Source organism: Engystomops pustulosus, chromosome 2 (assembly GCF_040894005.1).
Source record: "Engystomops pustulosus chromosome 2, aEngPut4.maternal, whole genome shotgun sequence".
In the NCBI taxonomy this organism is placed as follows: domain Eukaryota; kingdom Metazoa; phylum Chordata; class Amphibia; order Anura; family Leptodactylidae; genus Engystomops; species Engystomops pustulosus.
In genome coordinates, this window is record NC_092412.1 from 153,701,918 (window position 1) to 153,724,407 (window position 22,490).

General features: G+C 44.1%; 1 protein-coding gene across 1 annotated transcript in view; it reads right to left on the reverse strand.

Annotated features, from left to right (window-relative positions):
- LOC140118722 (transcription elongation factor A protein 3-like) overlaps positions 1-22,490 on the reverse strand; it is a 47,665-nt gene that overhangs the window by 19,380 nt on the left and 5,795 nt on the right. The window contains exons 2-8 of the mRNA XM_072136972.1: positions 13,810-13,872; positions 13,611-13,716; positions 13,449-13,521; positions 13,008-13,043; positions 11,256-11,300; positions 1,618-1,683; positions 676-744 (exon numbers count right to left, since the gene is read on the reverse strand). Of these exons, the coding sequence (XP_071993073.1) occupies positions 676-744; positions 1,618-1,683; positions 11,256-11,300; positions 13,008-13,043; positions 13,449-13,521; positions 13,611-13,716; positions 13,810-13,872 (458 nt within the window). The remainder of the gene's footprint in view (positions 1-675; positions 745-1,617; positions 1,684-11,255; positions 11,301-13,007; positions 13,044-13,448; positions 13,522-13,610; positions 13,717-13,809; positions 13,873-22,490) is intronic.

The following is a 22,490-nucleotide window of genomic DNA, read 5'->3' on the forward strand; positions in this document are numbered from 1 at the left end:
TGCCTAATAAGCAGCCCAGAGCACCGGACATCTCATCCTCATGCTTTGGCCTTCTTTTTATAAGTCTTTTTTTCTAGGTGATCCCAGCGTATCAAGATCACCGAAGACCACAGCCAGGATCAAGATGAAGAGGAGGACAGGTGAGTATGTGTAGGTGTCTCTTACTTTGGTAAAGTGGTAGATTTCCATTATGTAACATCTATGACAGTAACTATACAGTAGTATAGATTTTAATAAAATAGCTAAAAAATAGAAGAGAGTAACAACACAATTATAATAAACAAATTAAAGGAAGGTTACAGATTTATCACAAAAACTGCATGTAGTGCAGTTTGTCTCACTAATGTGTATAGTGTGCAAGATAATTGAAGACCTGTGGATGGTCTTCAATAATGGGGCACACACTGCATGCAGTGTGTAAGCAATTTGCACTTGTATTATATTAGCAGTTTTCACCATCGTTGGCCACGAAGTAGGACTCAGGAGAAAGGGTGACTTTACTGGGAAAGAGGAGTGGCTTAAAATGTTAATGTGACGTAATGTTACCACGGTAGATTTCAGTGAACATCATGCAGTATGATGTAATCTCAGTTTTCACTGTCTAACTAGATAGTTTTAGTAAACCTGCCCCAATATGTCTTTACTAATACAAATATTATCCTTCGAAAAGTTTACCTTTTCAGCTTTGACTCCTTAGAAATTTTTGGCTGCTTCCGCGATGGAGAATGACTTTCAAAATGTTCACTAAAAGAGAGGTGAGTCAAATTATGAAAAATTTACTTTCTGAATGTGCTACAAAAATGCTATGTTAGAACATTTAATAGTTTTAGAGATGAGAGCTCTATCTGATTCATACATATCTACAAGAATCATAACTGCTAACATCTAAAATACATAAACTGATTGTTAATACTGAATAGAGGGTTGAGGGAAGATTACATGCTCTCTTCCATTGGTCCAGTCCTTGACTGGGTCATATGACTGCTAAACAGACTTGCTCATTCACTTTGCATTTGTGTAAACCAGGAGCCAGTTTATTCCGCTAAGAATGCAACCGGTCTGTGGAACAAGTACAATACTAACATATAGTTGAACACATTTCCTTTTATATACTATACAGAAATCCATTAGCTACCTTATCCATGAAACACTGTTTTTAATGGTACATTTACCTTTGTGTTGGAGGCTCTATCCTTCAGAGATTCTGTCAAATATTCTATGCTACTTTGGAGAAATACTTGACTTTCGGACCAAATTTTAGTTGATTGGGTTTGTAAGTTACTTTAAGTACAATTGTTCACCTACTGTTTTCAGTGCTCTGCTCCTATAATGGAACAGAACAACAGAAATATTGAGAGAGATGAGCCTCAACAAAGAAAGCTAATAGAAGAGGCAAAATACACTTATCTCACAGGGGCAGTAAACATTGGGAATATTTCCCCAATGAATGGACACTGCGAAAAAGCCTAGCTAAAAAATAATGGCAAACAAACCAAATGGTCTTCTTCATATATGTATGTTGTATAGTGTAGTATATAAAGAATACACTATTGTATATTGAGCATGAGACCCTTTCAAATGTTATATACAATTATAATGGCATGCATTGTAGTTTACCATTTTACTTTTGGGTCCTTGTTGGCACGTTGTTGGCTTTGAGACTCTGAGCTCTCAGAACTTGGGCTGCATGAACAAAGAAAGTCAGTAATGACACAAAAGAAAAAATATTCTGAAGATGTAATATTAGGCTGCATGAAAACAACTGTGACCAGATATGTAACAACATGATGTACAGATATCACATCTGGCATGTGGTGGGGGTCAGTTGGTGGTCCTAATGCCTAATTCCTTTCAGTTTGACTCAAATAAACACAGGCGGTCCCTTACTTAAGAACAACCAATTTACAGACAACCCCTAGTTACAAACGGACCTCTGGTAATTGGTAATTTACTGTACTTTAGGGCTAGGCAACAATAAACAGATATAACAGTTATTAAATGTGTCTGTTATGAAGCTTTATTGTTAATCCTGGTTATTACAACAATCCAACATTTTTAAAATCCAACTGTCACAGAGACCAAAAATGAATTTGTCTGGAGTTACAATTATAAAATATATAGTTCCAACTTACATACAAATTTAACTTAAGAACAAACCTAACGAACCTATATTGTACGTAACCTGGGGATCGCCTGTATTTGTGGAATTTTTTCTATCATTCACCTTTTGAAGAATAGTGTATACTTACCAGTTTCTCAGTGGTAAAAATCAGGGCATATAACCCACTCACTAATTCCCACATATGAATGAGCTTTGCTAAAACCCTTATGTTTTGATGAATGAGCTTTGCTGAAACAAGACTGTCTCATTTAGAATAGATAGGTGTTGTTTGATTTAATTCCCTATTATACTAAAACATAGTTAAAAAAGCACTGGCGGAAGGGGTGCAAATGAAACTAACAGAAGATATTGAAAGTCTGTTGAAATCAATTTTTTGGACCAGTTTGATGGATTCCATAGCCTTTTGTTATCATAGTTTTAGTGAAGGAAGATAATAACAAAGATCCAAACACAGGGGAGAACATGGCCTAACTGCTGTCCAGATCCAGAACCATTTTCTAATTTTCTAAATTCAGTGTAATATTTATGTATTTACAACATCTATGTGTGACCCGTTATTATCTCTGCAAACTTGCTTGACAGGTCTCTACATCTACAGTAGGTTTGCAATGTATACATTATAATCTATCAATCATTTTTATTAACAGATGCCATTTTATATCAGTATCACTCATTCTTAGAGTATTCCCATGGTAATATCTATTGTTCTACTCTGGTGGACACGGATATTAGTCTAATGAGTGACCCATAGTTGATCATAATAATGTGTTCTGTTAAGGGCCTCTTCTATTCTGACGACAATATTGTGAAGTTATTTATATGTTATAATTTCAGCTAAGTGCTTAGACCATAGGCTATTGGGAGCTATATTCTATTTGTACATTGGTAATCCATACCATGACCTCACACATTTGCTGCAATTGTAGTTAATTATGCACTTTCCGGTACTTTAATGACCATAGTTATCAAGCACTTGTCAACTAATAGCCTTTATGCACATAAGTATACAATTTACGTGTCTAATTATAAAGCATGTGCTACTGTACAGTTTCCTGCTAATTGCGAACATTCGCAATTCTCAACCGATGCAGGTTGTCAATAAAAACAATCTGATTTTATACATTAAAGCAGCCTCTTGCTCTCTTGTTTATAATGGGAGCATAAAAATTATGTATATATAATTATTTTGGGGGGGCTGATTCCAGTTCTGTTTGGTGTTAAAAGCCATACTAACAAATTGCTTCAGTGGCTCTTCAAGTGTAATTAAACTCCTTCGTGCTTTCTAGAAACATGAAATGAAGAGTAAAGTGTCCATAATTTAAACTCATTCTTATCCTAATATAAAACATAAAGGGGCATATTTATCAATCAGGTTACAAGAAGCAAAACCTTCACCACAAAACTATAAAACTGTCAAAATTCACCAAAAAGTCTGTGGGCCATGTTTATCAAAAACAATGCACACTGGAACGCCCCTTTATGTGCAGAAATTTGTATCAGGTTGGGTATAGTGCAGCCACATGCTGACACTTCTGAAATACATGTACAAGCAGTTTGCACATAAAGATTATGCAAAGTCCAGCAGAAAACTGGCGCAAGGTTATTAGTAAATGTGACCCTGTCTGGCTAACTTTGTACTTTGTAACTTTAAGACAATTTAGAAAAAATGGCCTCATGACCCAATACAAACCCCATTTCAGAATTAATGAAGATTAATTCTAGCTCTGTATACTGCATTGTGGGCCAGTCCTACTGTAAAGTCTAGGCTTAGTGACCATGGCTTTGGTTTTACCTGCTGCCTTCTCCTCACGTTATTTGGTGTTGGGAATGTTGTACAGCTGGGGGCCACCAACCTAGGGAAGACATCAAGTAGGCTGGGACAATGGGGGCTTTCATATTGCTGTTCACTCTTTCTTTCTCCCCCTTCCTGACACCTAGGTTTGATAGTGCTCTGTCTAGAGTCTACAATTTGGAAAACCTCCACTTATTACAATATTTACTTATTATTAAGGGAACTAAATGTTAATAATCTTTCCCTCCTTAGTTTTTAGTTTATTCTGAATAAAAATTTTCCCAAGGTGTTCCATGATTATAAAAAGATGCCCTCATTGTGCTCACTGATTTAATAAAAAAATAGACCCTGTGTGTCTCCTAAAATTTCCACACCAGGGCCTCTGATCATAAAATATAATGCCCAACTGTAAAAATGAAATTATACTCACCTCAGTTTTGAATATTAATTTCTTGACATTATCCAGCCAGTCCATTTGTGAAATGTGCAGTTATGTTGTCTTATCTTTGGTATCACAGAAAAGGTAGCTAGTAAGGTTCATTTGCACCTAGTATTGCTGGCACTACTGTGATTTTCTGTTTTGCATAATTTGGACTTTTGCCTTCTATGGGCCAATGTCCTGACTGACCAATTAACTATACCACATGCCATGCAGGTGCAGTAGGTTATGACTAGAGATGAGCGAACATACTCGTCCGAGCTTGATGCTCGTTCGAGCATTAGCGTACTCGAAACTGCTCGTTGCTCGGACGAATACTTCGCCCGCTCGAGAAAATGGCAGCTCCCGCCGTTTTGCTTTTTGGCGGCCAGAAACAGAGCCAATCACAAGCCAGGAGACTCTGCACTCCACCCAGCATGACGTGGTACCCTTACACGTCGATAGCAGTGGTTGGCTGGCCAGATCAGGTGACCCTGGGATAGACTAGCCGCTGCCCGCGCTGCTCGGATCATTCTGTGTCTGGATGCCGCTAGGGAGAGAGCTGCTGCTGGTCAGGGAAAGCGTTAGGGTGTTCTATTAGAATAGTGTTAGGCAGGAGTGATTCAACAAGAACCCAACAGCCCTTCTTAGGGCTACAATAACGTTATACTTTTTTTTTTTTGTTTGCTTGTGGCTGGGCTTGCTGGCACTAGTAGTGCAGCTAGTACCATATTGTGAGGAATTTGCAGGGGGACTTGCTACCGTTGTGTTTAGCTCTTAGTGACACACATATCCACCTCAAACACCAAAGTGGGAAAATTTATTAGGGGTTTGATTTCAATTAGGCACAGTCTGCCATTTACTTTTTATTTTACGTTTATTTTTTTAATAACTCAGTGTCATCTCATCTGGCATAGCAGTGTGCTTTCATACTTGGCTAGAAAATAGCCATAGGAGAATCCAAACGGCTTACTTACGCCTACAGTAGCGTTATATATATTTGATTTCTGGTTGATCTGCTGGTGGCTGTCCTTGCTGCAGTGCATCTACTAGCAAATTGTGAGCAATTTGTAGTGAGACTTGCGACCGCTGTGTTTTGCGCTTAGTGACGCACATATCCATCGCAAAGACCGAAGTGGGAAAATTTATTAGGGGTTGGATTTCAATTAGGCACAGTCTGCCATTTCCTTTTTTATTTTACGTTTATTTTTTTAATAACTCAGCGTCATCTCATCTGGCATAGCAGTGTGCTTTCATACTTGGCTAGAAAATAGCCATAGGAGAATCCAAACGGCTTACTTACGCCTACAGTAGCGTTATATATATTTGATTTCTGGTTGATCTGCTGGTGGCTGTACTTGCTGCAGTGCATCTACTAGCAAATTGTGAGCAATTTGTAGTGAGACTTGCGACCACTGTGTTTTGCGCTTAGTGACGCACATATCCATCGCAAAGACCGAAGTGGGAAAATTTATTAGGGGTTGGATTTCAATTAGGCACAGTCTGCCATTTCCTTTTTTATTTTACGTTTATTTTTTTAATAACTCAGCGTCATCTCATCTGGCATAGCAGTGTGCTTTCATACTTGGCTAGAAAATAGCCATCGGAGAATGCAAACGGCTTACTTACGCCTACAGTAGCGTTATATATATTTGATTTCTGGTTGATCTGCTGGTGGCTGTCCTTGCTGCAGTGCATCTACTAGCAAATTGTGAGCAATTTGTAGTGAGACTTGCGACCGCTGTGTTTTGCGCTTAGTGACGCACATATCCATCGCAAAGACCGAAGTGGGAAAATTTATTAGGGCTTGGATTTCAATTAGGCACAGTCTGCCATTTCCTTTTTTATTTTACGTTTATTTTTTTAATAACTCAGCGTCATCTCATCTGGCATAGCAGTGTGCTTTCATACTTGGCTAGAAAATAGCCATAGCAATAGGATAGCATCGTTTGGTTTTAAAAACTAAAAAACACAAAAAAAAAACAAAAAACACAAAAAAAAGTTAAAAAAAAATTAAAGTTATAACTCTCATTTTCAAAATGTTTAACCCGAGGGCTAGGGGTAGAGGACGAGGGCGGGGACGTGGGCGTCCAACTACTGCAGGGGTCAGAGGCCGTGGTCCTGGGTGGGGAGAGACACCACCTGCTTATGAGGGAGCAGGGGAACGCCGCAGAGCTACACTCCCTAGGTTCATGTCTGAAGTTACTGGGACTCGTGATAGAGCACTGTTGAGGCCAGAACAGTGCGAACAGGTGATGTCGTGGATTGCCGACAATGCTTCGAGCAATTTGTCCACCAGTCAGTCTTCCACGCAGTCCACCCATGTCACCGAAATCGGCACTCCTCCAGCTCCTGCACCTCAGCCTCCTCCCCCCCAGTCTGCCCCCTCCCAGGAAAATTTGGCATTTGAACCGGCATACTCTGAGGAACTGTTTTCTGGACCCTTCCCACAGTCACAAACCACTTGTCCGGTTGCTGCTGAGCAATTTTCCGATGCCCAGGTTTTCCACCAGTCGCAGTCTGTGGGTGATGATGACCTTCTTGACGTAGTGGAAGAAGTGTGTAAAGAGGTGTCCGACGATGAGGAGACACGGTTGTCAGACAGTGGTGAAGTTGTTGTCAGGGCAGGAAGTCCGAGGGGGGAGCAGACTGAGGGATCGGAGGATGATGAGGTGACAGACCCAAGCTGGGTTGATAGGCCGGGTGAACACAGTGCTTCTGAGACGGAGGAGAGTCCTCGACCAGAACAAGTTGGAAGAGGCAGTGGTGGGGCCAGACGGAGAGGCAGGGCCAGAGCTGGTGCATCAGCGCCAAATGTGTCAACTAGTGAAGCTCCCGTGGCGAGGGCTCCTGCGGCGAGGGCTAGATTTTCAGAAGTCTGGAGGTTCTTTAAGGAAACACCGGATGACCGACGGACTGTGGTGTGCAACCTTTGCCAAACCAGGATCAGCAGGGGTTCCACCACTAATAGCTTAACTACCACCAGTATGCGCAGGCATATGAATGCTAAACACCCCACTCAGTGGCAACAAGCCTGTTCACCTCCGGCCGTGCACACCACTGCTCCTTCCCCTGTGTCAGCTGATAGTCAGCCCCCTGCCCAGGACCCTGCCACAAAAACCCCATCGTCGCCTCCACGATTCTCCACAGCATCCACCAGCGTTCAGCTCTCCATACCCCAGACGCTGGAGCGGAAACGCAAATATAGTGCAACCCACCCGCACGCCCAAGCCCTTAATGTCCACATCTCCAGATTGCTTAGCCTGGAGATGCTGCCCTATAGGCTAGTAGAGACCGAGGCCTTTCGCAACCTCATGGCGACGGCCGCCCCTCGGTATTCGGTCCCCAGCCGCCACTACTTTTCCCGATGTGCCGTCCCAGCCCTGCACCAGCACGTGTCAGACAACATCATCCGTGCCCTGATTAACACCGTTTCTGACAAGGTCCACCTGACCACGGACACGTGGACGAGTGCTGCCGGGCAGGGCCACTATATATCGCTGACGGCACATTGGGTTAACTTGGTGGAGGCTGGGACCGAGTCTGACCCTGCGGCTGGTCATATACTGCCGACACCGAGGATTGCGGGGCCTACCTCGGTCCTGGTGTTTCAGGCCTACTATGCCTCCTCCTCCTCCCACCCCTCCTCCACCTCCTCCTCCGAACTACCATCCGTGGGCATGGTGCCATCAGTCGGTAGCTCTAGGCACAGCAGCAGTGCCGTCGCTAAGCGACAGCAGGCGGTGCTCAAACTGCTGAGCCTAGGCGATAAAAGGCACACCGCCCAAGAACTATTACAGGGCATCACGGCGCAGACTGATCTGTGGCTGGCACCGCTGAACCTGAAGCCAGGCATGGTTGTGTGTGACAACGGCCGTAACCTGGTGGCGGCTCTGCAACTCGGCAGACTGACACATGTGCCATGCCTGGCCCATGTGTTAAATCTCATAGTTCAGCGTTTCCTCAAGACATACCCCAATCTGTCTGATTTGCTCACGAAGGTGCGCCGCATCTGTGCGCATTTCAGGAAGTCCAGCACAGATGCTGCCACTCTCAGGGCAGCGCAGCGCCGCCTCCAACTGCCCGCTCACCGACTATTGTGCGACGTGCCCACGAGGTGGAATTCAACACTGACCATGTTATCCAGAGTTTACCAGCAGCGCCGAGCGATTGTAGACTGCCAGATGTCAACTTCCACCAGAACTGGTAGTCAGGTCAGTCAGCTTCCTCAAGTCTACAATGAGGAGTGGACGTGGATGTCTGATATCTGTCAGGTGCTGAGTAACTTTGAGGAGTCAACACAGATGGTCAGTGGCGATGCCGCCATCATCAGCCTCACCATCCCGCTGCTTGGCCTGTTGAAAAACTCTCTGATCAGCATGAAGTCGGAAGCTTTGCGCTCGTCACAAGAGACGGGGGAAGAAGATTCCCTTGTTGATAGCCAAAGCACCCTTAGGTCTGTTTCTCAGCGCATATCGGAAGAGGTGGAGGTGGAGGAGGATGAGGAGGAGGAGGAGGAAGAGGAGGAGAATGTTGGCGAGACACAAGAGGGGACCATTGTTGAGTCCTTCACTGTTCAGCGTGTATGGGCAGAAGAAGAGGAGTTGGAGGAGGAGGAAATGGACAGTCAGGCCAGTGAGGGGAGTGAATTCTTACGCGTTGGTACTCTGGCGCATATGGCAGATTTCATGCTAGGCTGCCTATCCCGTGACCCTCGCGTTCAAAGAATTTATTCCAGCACCGATTACTGGGTGTTCACTCTCCTGGACCCACGGTACAAGCAAAATCTTCCCACTCTCATCCCTGGAGAGGAAAGGAGTGTGAGAATGCATGAATACCAGCAGGCCCTGGTGCACAAGCTGAAACAGTATTTCCCTTCTGACAGCGCTAGCGGCAGAGTGCGTAGTTCTGCGGGACAAGTAGCGAGGGAGAGTAGGCGAGCAGGCAGCTTGTCCAGCACTGGCAAGGGTACGCTTTACAAGGCTTTTGCCAGCTTTATGTCACCCCAGCAAGACACTGTCACCTGTCCCCAGTCTCGGCAGAGTAGGGCTGATCTTTACAGAAAGATGGTGAGGGAGTACGTAGCTGACCATACCATCGTCCTAAATGATCACACAGCTCCCTACAACTACTGGGTTTCAAAGCTGGACATGTGGCACGAACTGGCGCTCTACGCCTTGGAGGTTCTTGCCTGCCCTGCCGCTAGCGTGTTGTCCGAGCGGGTTTTCAGTGCAGCTGGTGGCATCATCACCGATAAGCGTACACGCCTGTCGACTGACAGCGCTGACAGGCTGACGCTTATTAAGATGAATAAAGCCTGGATTTCTCATAATTTCCAATCTCCACCAGGTGAAGGAAGCTCAACCTGAATAATTTATCCACTCCTCCTCCTCCTCATTTTCCTCCTTCTCCTCCTCTTTGTACAGTAAAGCAGAGGAAACTGGCTATTTTTTGACAGGGCCCACTGGCTCTAGCTATAGTACTTTATGCATTTAATTTTTCTGGAGGGCCACCGACCCGGTCCTCTGTTTTAAACAATTTTTGGGAGTGCCACATACAGGCACTCAATCTATTCAATTTTTCTGGAGGGCCACCTACCTGCTCCTCTGGTTTGAAAACTTTTTTGGACTGCCACATACAGGCACTCAATCTATTTCATTGTTCTGGAGGGCCACCTACCTGCTCCTCTGGTTTGAAAACTTTTTTGGACTGCCACATACAGGCACTATCCAAATTAAATTGTCTCCATAGCAGCCTCCACACGTTGTCTCCATTGCTACCTCCAAAAGTCGTCCATATAGCTGCCTCCATACATCGTCCCTTTATCAAACGAGGTGTGTCAGGCAGAAATTTGGGTTGTTTTCATGGATTCCACATCAAAGTTGTTAACTTTGTCGCCACCCAGCTGTGTTATCCACAAAATATACTGGCAAACTTTTATCATTTACCAATATTATTTCAGCGCTTCTTGCGCTTCTGTTTACATTGCCCTCACCCGCCATATCCTAAACTTATAAGAACACTACTACACTTGATCTTATACAAAAGGTTCTTAGAAGTGCTGTTTGGGGAGTAGCCTAGAGACACGGGCTTGGATTGGCGAAAGCTCGCCTGGCAGCGGAGCGCCAGCTCCATGCCAAGATCCAACTAACATAGTTTTAACTGCAGCACCTTTAATCTACTACTAGTTCACTGCCTCCATACATGGTCCCCTTATCAAACGAGCTGTGTCAGGCAGAATTTTGGGTTGTTTTCATGGCTTCCATGTTAACTTTGTCGCCACCCTGCTGTGTAATCCACAAAATATACTGGCAAACTTTTATCATGTACCGATATTATTTGAGCGCTTCTTGCTCACCTCCTTTGGTTCCTCTCTGCCACCCATTGGTTTGAAGCCTGAGTCCATTTAGGGTATGTCGCCATGCCACTCTCTAGCCTGCCGCTGCTGCCGCTGCCTCTGCATGCCGTCCCCTATAGTGTCAGGGTCAATTATTGGATGTTTTAGATGCTATCTAGCTTCATTCTGTCACTCTGTCATGGCCATGCTGTTGCCCATAATTTTGGCATAATGGTGCGATTAAGCAGCCTCAGAGGCATCCATGCATGCTGCCCCTGCTGTTTCCTGTCCATTTCCGTGGTGTTTCCATCCTTTTCTGAGGTTCCCAGGTGTTTGGCCAAGCTTCCCTGTGCAGAGCCTTGGTCCCCTTGAAAAATGCTCGAGTCTCCCATTGACTTCAATGGGGCTCGTTATTCGAGACGAGCACTCGAGCATCGGGAAAAGTTCGTCTCGAATAACGAGTACCCGAGCATTTTAGTGCTCGCTCATCTCTAGTTATGACCAATTACACATAAAAAGACTTTTAAAATATATTTTACTTATACGTGCATTGTGTCTATCAAAGGGTCAAAGAAAAATCCAATACCTTGTTTTCTCAGGGTGTGTGTTCTTGTGTGTAACAGAGGGAAGGCTGTGGGCGACAGAAAGCATGAGACTAATATTAACAAGAAAATCCTGAAAAAGGGCTAAACACCATCGACCAAACATAATAAAAATATCTATAATAAATAGAGAATTCACATTTGTTTAACAGACATTATAATCCTTTATTAATGTACTTTAAGAGCTATGGGTACACAATGGGGGCTTATTATAATCCATATGGATTCCTTGCCTGTATGGTGTTCCAGTCCAGTAATGTAGAACCCATTGCTACCACTCTCATTAATAATCCTCTATTAAGATTAAAATGAAAAAAATATATATATTTTTGATATTTCATTGATACATGATTTTCAAAATGCAATGATTCATGTCCATCTTTCGTTTGACAATTCAGAGTCCCTTAGGTAATGCCAGACAGACATGAACACTTGATCTAGACAAAATCACCAATACTCTTATTTCCTTTTATTCTGAAAATTGGAAACTCATTCAGTTCTTTAAAAACAAGGAATTTTTTTGAGATTTCCGTTCTGCTTAGCAATTCAAATTAATTGGGATATATGACAGTTATTCAACAAATACTTCAGTCCTGGGATTACATGACAGCCACCAGTTGTGTTGGCAGAGCTGGAATAGACATTAGGTATGTCATTTATGTTTGTTTTGCTATTTAAAGAGGTTGTACCAAGTTATAAACTTATCACCCAACTATTTAAAGAGAACCCGTCATACAAAATAACTCCCCTAAACTAAATATATTTTCATAAACTGCCATTAGAGAGTATTTCCTCTATCCCTTCATTGTCCCTCTACATGCCTGTAAACCTAAGCAATGAGGTCCTAAAGCTGTATGCAAATGACCTGTGAAATGTCCAATGACGCATTAGCATATTCAAGCTGTCCACCTTATTCATGAGTGGGAGGTACAGCCACACCCCCAGTGCATGACTGACAGCCTGTATAATGATGTGAGGCTGTATAATGATGTGCTTCCTGGTGCTGGTGGCCACACCCCCTGCAGCCTGTGTGTGCATGTGTGTGTGTTTAGGAGAGATACAACAGCTCCAGGCAGCCATGTTACAGCAGAACATGTCAGGTACATGTGTAGCTGATGTCTGTGTCTCTCACCTGTATATTAGGAGGATGCAGCATGTCAGCAGATGCAGCACACACACTAGCAATGTTTTACTATACATTACACACAGACATGAGCAGGGGGAGGAGAGGGGAGGGGTAACAGGGGTGACATCACTGCCTCTGACCATGTGACCAGCCTCATTTAAAATAGATGATTTTACAATGAATAATGTAGGAATTGACTAGATAAAGGCTGGGATGGGATCCTTGTGAGCTGCTCCAACAGGTAGAGGTGACAGGACAAGTGACACAGACCTGATGACAGGTGTCCTTTAAAGGGGGTTGGAACTGACTCACATTCCCATGATAATAGACAATTTACCCCGTATGGGGTTATAGAGATTCGGACATTACTTGGGCACCTTGGAAATTCACTGGAGGACAGGACTTCTGTTCCAAATTGAAATTCATCCCCACTTTATTTTAAAATGTATTAAAAACTTGTTAAATGTTAAAAGCAACGTGTTTTGTGTTACGGTCCGCATACTTCATCATGCTATAATGATCATTTATCATTTATCCTATTTTTCACCTATATCACTGTAATTAATAACAATGTAGAGAATAAAGTTTTCAGTTAAGTTTAAAAACTTACCTTTTCACATGTGTTTTCTTTTCTTCCTTCTGCTTTCTTAAAATTGCAATTAGAAAACAAAAGAAATGTGAAAAAGGGGAAAATTTAAGAGCAAAGATGTAGGTGCAGCCAGGGTCGGCTCCAAGTTTCAGTAGGCCCCTGGGCGACAGAGCCTCAGTGGGACCCTTTGCAGTGAACTTACTTCACGGCATTAAAAATTCTAAAACTAAAATCCTGTTCGATAGTTTATTGTACTTAACAGCCCCCTCATGGTTATTTTTTATAAGCCCCCCTCACACCCTGTAGATTTATTTGATCCCCTCTCAACCTTGTTTCTTTATGTACTCTCCCCCGGGCAGCTCCAAGCCCCGACACTTTCCCAGGTATGCCCAGTACTGGCGCCAGCCCTGGGTGTAGCCTATTTAAATCCTTCAAACACTCATGTTTTATCTTTTTTCTTACCTTTCAGGTTCAGCCTTGGTTGGAGATTGCATGACTGTATCAGATGAAGCTTCATTGTTCTTGTAGGAGGATTCTAGGAAGAAACACATACATATGAAGTAGGGGAAATATGCCTAGCTTTCTGTCATTCAATATCTTCACAAAAACCTGAAACCTACATACCCAGTAGTCTTTTCCAATCCCTGATGATGACTTTAGCGATTTCTCCAATCACTCGATCCTTGCTTTGCTTCTTTAGCTTATTTACAGTCACTCCAATCCTTGTGCTCTGATATAAGGAGGGCAATGCATTTGTATTTATTTATTCTACCCCTTACTCTCTAATGGATAGTTCAGGCTTCTGAGTAGGTGCTACTCTTACCCTCAGCAGGGAGACAGTCATTTGGAATCTTTGTAGCTCCTTTAATAGATCCAGAATACGATCCTATAATAATTTCAAACAATTTAATTATTGATAATAATGCAGATAAAATGCATATAAGGTCATATAAAAGAAAATTGACTTACAAAAGTCAATCTATTCTTAAAATTGCTCTAGGTACTGTGCACAATATAGTCTTACAAAAATGTTACAGGACATTATAACAAATGTCTTTTTAATGTTTACCATTATGTGTTGTATGCAAGCCTTTGGGAGAGATGTATTAATGTGTTGGTTTTAAGACGAGTGCAGAGTAGAAGTAGACAGTTCTCTGCTGTGCCAGACTAGTCATTGTGTCTGATACTGGATAATTAATCTGGTGCAGTATAAGACTAATGAGTTGTACTTTGCACTTCTTAATAGTTGGTCTGGCTTGCTGCACCACAATATTGTATTTTCTGCCGCATAGGTTATTTTCTGGCTCACCCCCTGGTTACCAAGGACACGCCCCCTTTTTGGAGTCAGAAGACCTTGAGTAAATGTGGTGCACAGCATTACAGGTGCAAATTACTCCAGTTTCCTAACGTAGGCAGATTGATAAATCTACCCTATTGTGTCTGTATAGTAAATTCTGAATCCTTCTAACATGAAATCAGTACCTATGTAAGAAGTATGGGCAGATGGAAGAGAGTATGATTACTAGATCACATTACCTAGGGTTTGTCTGTAGTCAACAGACAAAAGCCTATGGGGGAGATTTTCTGGCAGAGAATCCACACAAATCTCCCAATCCCTGCCAGTTTCTCCAACCACAAGCCACTATGGGTGTGTCAGGGTGGAGACCGAGCGGGGTGGGTGGGGCCAGGCCAGTCTTAATGAATACCCCCCTATATAGCAATAAACCGATGGTCCAGCCAGATTTCAAAGCAACTTCAATCTTTATTTGGTTAAATTCTCACATCCACAGTGTAAATCCTTGTCTCCACCAACACGTTTCAAACGGTCAAGCCGTTCTTAGTCATGGCCTGTCTGAACCTAGTCCTGTCTGCAAATTTATACACCCTAGAATTGATCTACCTGTGTTGAGGTGGGTGTGGATCAAGGTGCAAGAAATTTGCATGTACGAGTATGGTTCAACAGAAAAATACAATGTCAATGCATGTGCTTACAAATATACATAACATACATCTTTATTACAAAAATGTTATTTAAAAATACATATATGAAAAGAAGAGAAACCTCCAATGCTTCTGGTTACCAGGGCAACAAGGGCGCCGCTTGGATTGCTCACGTGATGAGATCATGTGACGAAGAGTTGGATACATGATCACGACTAGGCGATGGTCTCTGTCCGTTTCAACGACTCGGGAATCAAGCGGTCTCCCCAAAAAAAAAGGAAAAGCAGAAAGTCCACGGGATCAGGCATATTGGTAAGTATGATAGGTTTTAAAATGTTGATAAAATTTTGCGCGCCTCCGTTGCCCTGACAATCCGGGAGCATCGTTGGTAACCTAAGCATCTGAATGAATAAATGGGCAAAAATCGGATTAGTTTTCATACAGGTAAATATATTTTAAAAATTGTCAATGTGTCATAAAAACAAAAACAGTAAAAAAAACACACACAGTATATATGCTATATATATATATATATATATATATATATATATATATATATACACATAATATATACACATACATAATGGGGGAGATTTAGCACTGCTTCTATGCCAGTTTTCTGGAGTAGAAGCAATGGATTAATCACAATCTCTTGCGCACTGCAAGAATTTGCCATTAAAATCGTTATTTCACCACCTCCACACCATGTAGAGTGGGCGTAGAGGGGTTCTGGTGGCTGGAGGAGGGTACAGGCAGGGGATCGCTGGTTTTCGCTGTCTTTAATGCAAAACTACGCCACCCTCCAAATACATCAAACCTCTTGATGTATCTGGTGTGAGGAGGGAGTCGTTGCCGCTAACATACACCTGTAGAGATACATGCATGCATATATATATATATATATACACATATATATATACACACACACAGGTATATACACATCTAAACATTATATCTAAACATATATGGTATGTGCATACATTTTCAAAGATGAGGTGCACTGTCAGCTTAAGATAAGTTGTGCAGCAGGGTAGCGGCCGTCCTGAACACAAGGTGCCCGAAGACGGGCCCGAGGATGAGCTTCCCGCCGGCGGCCCGATGAGGACGAGCCTGATGAGAGCCTGCCCGGCGTCAGCCTCAGGACAAGCTGGCCGCCGGAAGCCAGAAGATGAGTTGCATGGCGGCTTGCAGAGAAGTTGCATTGGGGGTCAGCCCAGTGGCAAGAAGGCGAAGTGCCGATTGTGCAAGCACTAGGGCAGGAGTGTTCAGAGAGGGTGCCACTACTGCCACACAGTGAGGAATACAGCCATATAGTGAGGGACACTACCGCCATACAGTGAGGGACACTACCGCCATACAGTGAGGAACACTACCCCCATACTGTGAGGAACACTACCAGGGGCAGACTGGGAATTTAAAGTGGCCCTGAAACACAACAATACAATACCTGCTCTGATTAATAAGAAAATAACTCCTAGAATACTGCACCATGTACAAGAATATAACTACTATAGTACTGTCCTCTATGTACAAGAATATAGCTACTATAATACTGCCCCTATGTACAAGAATATAGCTACTATAATACTGCCCCCTATGTACAAGAATATAACTACTATAATACTGCCCCATATGTACCGGAATATAACTACTATAATACTGCCCCCGATGTACAATAATATAACTACTATAATACTTCACTCTATGTACAGGAATGTAACTACTATTATTACTGCTACTATGCCATATACACTACCAGCCAATCCCCTGTATATAGCCAGCTAGCCCCTCCCACCATATATATATATATATATATATATATATATATATAGCCAGCCTGCCCCCCCAGTATATAGCCAGCATGCCCCCCCACAGCCTAGACCAGCCAGCCCCCCACACAGTATACAGCCAGCCCCCCCAACAGTATATAACCAGCCAGCCCCACCCCCACAGTATATAGCCAGCCCCCCACAGTATGTAGCCAACCCTCCACAGTATACAGCCAGCCCCCCCACACACAGTTTTTTAGCCAGCTAGCGCCGCCCCCACAGTATATAGCCATCAAGCCACAGCCCCACAGTATATAGCCAGTCAGCCACAGCCCCACAGTATATAGCCAGCCAGCCCCATAGTATATAGCCAGCCCCCCCCCCCCCCACAGAATAAAGCCAGCCCCCCACAGTATATAGGCAGCCAGACCCCCGAAACAATATAAAGCCAGCCAGCCCCCTCGCAGTATGTAGCCAGTCCCCCTTGCAGTATATAGCCAGCTCCCCCTCCCCACAGTATATAGCCAGCTGCCCCCTCCTGCATACAGCCAGCCCCCCTCACATTATGTAGTCAGCCCCCCTGTATACAGCCCGCCCCTCCCCCGTATGCATCCAGACCACCCCCGTATGCATCCAGACCCCCCCCGTATACAGCCAGACCCCCTCCCTGTATACAGCCAGACCCCCCGTATAAAGCCAGACCCCCCATATACAGCCAGACCCCCCCCAGATACAGCCAGCCAGCTCCCCTGTATACAGCCAGCCAGTTCCCCTCTATACAGCCAGTCAGCTCTCCTTTATACAGCTAGCCAGCTCCCCTGTATACAGCTAGCCAGTTCCCCGCCCAGCACATAAAAATAATAAACCATGAACTCACCTTTCCGAGTTTTGGGGGAGCGTCAGAAAGGTGAGTTCATGGTTTATTATTTTTAGACCGGACCCGCACCAGCCCCAAGCCACCGGGGGAAATTAAAAAAAAAATTCCCACTAAACTTCGGAATTCATGAGGAATCGATGGTTTCCTGAAATTTGGAACAAATTCTGATTTGCAAGAATCAATTCGCCCATCTCTAATTACCAGCTACTGGCATCTGAAGTGGATAAATGTCTGGCTCAAGACCTGATCTTCAGACCAAACTGAATGATCTTAAAGAAACAGTGCAACCCCAAGACTAAATTAACCTAGATGGAAACACAGCTACAAAATGTGGGGGCTGTGAAAAACAACTCTTATTGTCAGGAGCTGGCAACAAGTCTATTGGGGAGGATAGAATATGTAGAAAAAGGAACTCGTAAGACCTGCTTCACAGCTCATGATTATCATGGAGGAGGACCTATTACCGAAAGCTGTGGGACTGAATCACAGAACTGTGATGGAGAGGACTCAACATGTTGGTCCCCCATGTACCATTGAGCCAGACAAAGAACGTAAACAAGCGCAACTACAGGGCAAGCCAATACGAAGTTTCTCAATTATGCTGACAGCGAAGAGTGGCTACAGGTGTACAGAAATATGATTCTCCACTGTATACAATATAGCAGGAGTTACAAAGTACTCACCAAGCGGCACAATCTCAACCTCTGCACTATGTTGACATCAAGGGGAGTGCGTTTCCAGCTCACCTCATTGGCACAGCTATGCCTCACAAGGCTAGATTGTATGCAGCATTACTTAAATAACCCATAACTAGCATAACAATTCTGGGAGACAATGCCCAACAATTCCCTTTCTCTTTGGGATAGAAGTCTTGAAGATAGGGCACCTCCTCAATGGAAACAGGCACTCCTAGTCAAGACCATGAGGAGAGGTGCAGGGGCTCCTCTCCATCAATAACCAGACAGTACTAACAATGCAGAGAAGAACGTCAAGATTTGAAAAGAAAAATTAAAAGCACCATAACTTTTACCAACATATGATGTATCTATACAACAACGACTGCAGGTATATGGAGACAGTTCACGGGCTCCATACAAGCTTCAGCAAACATCCAATTGTAAAAAGCACCGAACGCGGGTATGAAGCCCTTGATTACAACTGGCGGCAGTCAAAAGCCGTGCCATGTTTGCTTAGATCGTAGCTCCCTGTGATCACACCTCACACAGTTCCATGTATGAAAAAGTTTTAGTGCCAGGAGATGATGAAATAAAGAAATTTTTTTAATGCACAGAAGGTTTACATTTTTTAAATGTATTCATACACAATAAAACCTATATAAATTTAGTATCAACATAATCGCATCGACCTAAAGAATAACAGAGATATGTCATTTGGGGGCAGAGTGAAAACCATAAAAACGAAGCCCACAAGAAAATGTATTTTTTTTACACTTTCTAGTACCCACCATGTAATATCAAATACTATGAAGTGCAATTTGTTACACATGAAACAAGCCCAGGCACGATTATTTACATGGAAAAATAATAAAGTTAGAGATTTTTGAAGGTGGGAAACAAAAAGGGGCCTGATCGTTAAGGGGTAAAATGTTAATATGGTGGTAGCTAGAGATGAGCGAGCACTAAAATGCTCGGGTACTCGTTATTCGAGACAAACTTTTCCCGATGCTTGAGTGCTCGTCTCGAATAACGAGCCCCATTGAAGTCAATGGGAGACTCGAGCATTTTTCAAGGGGACCAAGGCTCTGCACAGGGAAGCTTGGCCAAACACCTGGGAACCTCAGAAAAGGATGGAAACACCATGGAAATGGACAGGAAACAGCAGGGGCAGCATGCATGGATGCCTCTGAGGCTGCTTAATCGTACCATTATGCCAAAATTATGGGCAACAGCATGGCCATGACAGAGTGACCGAATGAGGCTAGATAGCATCTAAAACATGCAATAATTAACCCTGACACTATAGAGGACGGCATGCAGAGGCAGCGGCAGCAGCGGCAGGCTAGAGAGTGTCATGGCGACATACCCTAAATGGACTCAGGCTTCACCAAAGGAGGTGAGCAAGAAGCGCTGAAATGATTTCCTATGTGAACAAAAGGTTGACGGTATATTTAGTCGATAACACAGCATACTGGCGACATAGTGACCAAGTTCCATAACGTATCTGGTGAAACACCCGAAAAATGAGCCTGACACAGCTCTTTTGATAAGGGGACGACATGTGGAGGCAGCCATGGAGACGACTTCCATGATTAAGAGCGACAGTATGGGGCATTCATATTGCGCTGCTATGATTGCAACTTCTGGTCTCCAGCATGGCGGCGGCAGATGGGCCGAGTTCCACTATGTATTTGGTGAAACACCTGAAAATTCTGCCTGACACAGCTCGTTTGATAAGGGGATGATGTGCTGCATATCCTCTCGTGCTCCAGCGTCTGGGGTATAGAGAGTTGAAATGAGACATTGGTGGACGCTGTGGAGGATCGTGGAGGCAAAATAGACAGGAAACAGCAGGGGCAGCATGCATGGATGCCTCTGAGGCTGCCTAATCTTGGGATGGAGCTGGCGGTCCACTGCCAGGCGAGCTTTCGCCTGTCCAAGCCCCTGTCTCTCGGCTCCTCCCCACCAAAAATGGGCCTGTGGGCCAGAAGCGTTTACATTTACAATTTTCAAAGCAGGCCGGGTCGTTTGAATATTTCACTTAGGAATAATGGAATAGCATAGTGGTTCTATTTTTAATTGTTTTTACGGAAATGGTTCCATGATTAAGAGCGACAGTATGGGGCATCCATATTGCGCTGCTATGATTGCAACTTCAGGTCTCCAGAATGGCGGCAACAGATGGGCCGAGTTCCACTATGTATCTGGTGAAACACCTGAAAATTCTACCTGACACAGCTCGTTTGATAAGGGGACGATGTATGGTGCTGCAGTTAAAACTATGTTAGTTGGATCTTGGGATGGAGCTGGCTCTCCGCTGCCAGGCGTGCTTTCGCCTATCCAAGCCCCTGTCTCTCGGCTACTCCCCAAACAGCACTTCTAAGAACCTTTTGTATAAGATCAAGTGTAGTAGCGTTCCTCTAAGTTTGGGATATGGCGGGTGAGGGGAATGTAAACAGATGCGCAAGAAGTGCTGAAATAATATCGATAAATTATAGTTTGTGGATTACACAGCAGGGTGTCGACAAAGTTAACAAGTTTGATGTGGAAGCCATGAAAACAACCCAAAATTCTGCCTGACACAGCTCGTTTGATAAGGGGACCATGTATGGAGGCAGTGAACTAGTAGTAGATTAAAGGTGCTGCAGTTAAAACTATGTTAGTTGGATCTTGGGATGGAGCTGGCGCTCCGCTGCCAGACGAGCTTTCGCCAATCCAAGCCCCTGTCTCTAGGCTACTCCCCAAACAGCACTTCTAAGAACCTTTTGTATAAGATCAAGTGTAGTAGCGTTCTTATAAGTTTGGGTTATGGCGGGTGTGGGGAAAGTAAACAGATGCGCAAGAAGCGCTGAAATAATATCGGTAAATGATAAAAGTTTGCCAGTATATTTTGTGGATTACACAACAGGGTGGCGACAAAGTTAACAAGTTTGATGTGGAAGCCATGAAAACAACCCAAAATTCTGCCTGACACAGTTCGTTTGATAAGGAGACCATGTATGGAGGCAGCTATATGGACAACTTTTGGAGGCAGCTATGGCGATGACGTGTGGAGGTAGCAATGGAGACAACGTGTGGAGGCAGCTAAAAAGACGACATGTGGAGGCTGCTATGGAGACAATTTAATTTGGATAGTGCCTGTATGTGGCAGTCCAAAAAAGTTTTCAATCCAGAGGAGCAGGTAGGTGGTCCTCCAGAAAAATTAAATAGAATGAGTGCCTGTATGTGGCACTCCCAAAAATTGTTTAAAACAGAGGACCGGGTAGATGGCCCTCCAGAAAAATTATATACATAGAGTACTATAGCTAGAGCCAGTTGGCCCTGGCAAAAAATAGCCAGTTTCCTCTGCTTTAGTGTACAAAGAGGAGGACAGGGGGACAATGAGGAGGAGGAGTGCATACATTATTCAGGTTGAGCTTCTTTCACCTGGTGGAGAATGAAAATCCGGAGAAATCCAGGCTTTATTCATCTTGATAAGCGTCAGCCTGTCAGCGCTGTCAGTCGACAGGCGTGTACGCTTATCGGTGATGATGCCACCAGCTGCACTGAAAACCCGCTCAGGCTACACGCTAGCGGCAGGGCAGGCAAGAACCTCCAAGGCGTACAGCGCCAGTTCGTGCCACATGTCCAGCTTTGAAACCCAGTAGTTGTAGGGAGCTGTGTGATCATTTAGGATGATGGTATGGTCAGCTACGTACTCCTTCACCATCTTTCTGTAAAGATCAGCCCTACTGTGCCGAGACTGGGGACAGGTGACAGTGTCTTGCTGGGGTGACATAAAACTGGCAAAGGCCTTGTAAAGCATACCCCTGCCAGTGCTGGACAAGCTGCCTGCTCGCCTACTCTCACTCGCTACTTGTCCCGCAGAACTACGCACTCTGCCGCTAGCGCTGTCAGAAGGGAAATACTGTTTCAGCTTGTGCATCAGGGCCTGCTGGTATTCATGCATTCTCATACTCCTTTCCTCTCCAGGGATGACAGTGGAAAGATTTTGCTTGTACCGTGGGTCCAGGAGAGTGAATACCCAGTAATCGGTGCTGGAATAAATTCTTTGAACGCGAGGGTCACGGGATAGGCAGCCTAGCATGAAATCTGCCATATGCGCCAGAGTCCCAAAGCGCAAGAATTTACTCCCCTCACTGGCCTGACTCTCCATTTCCTCCTCCTCCAACTCCTCTTCTTCTGCCCATACACGCTGAACAGTGAAGGACTCAACAATGGTCCCCTCTTCTGTCTCGCC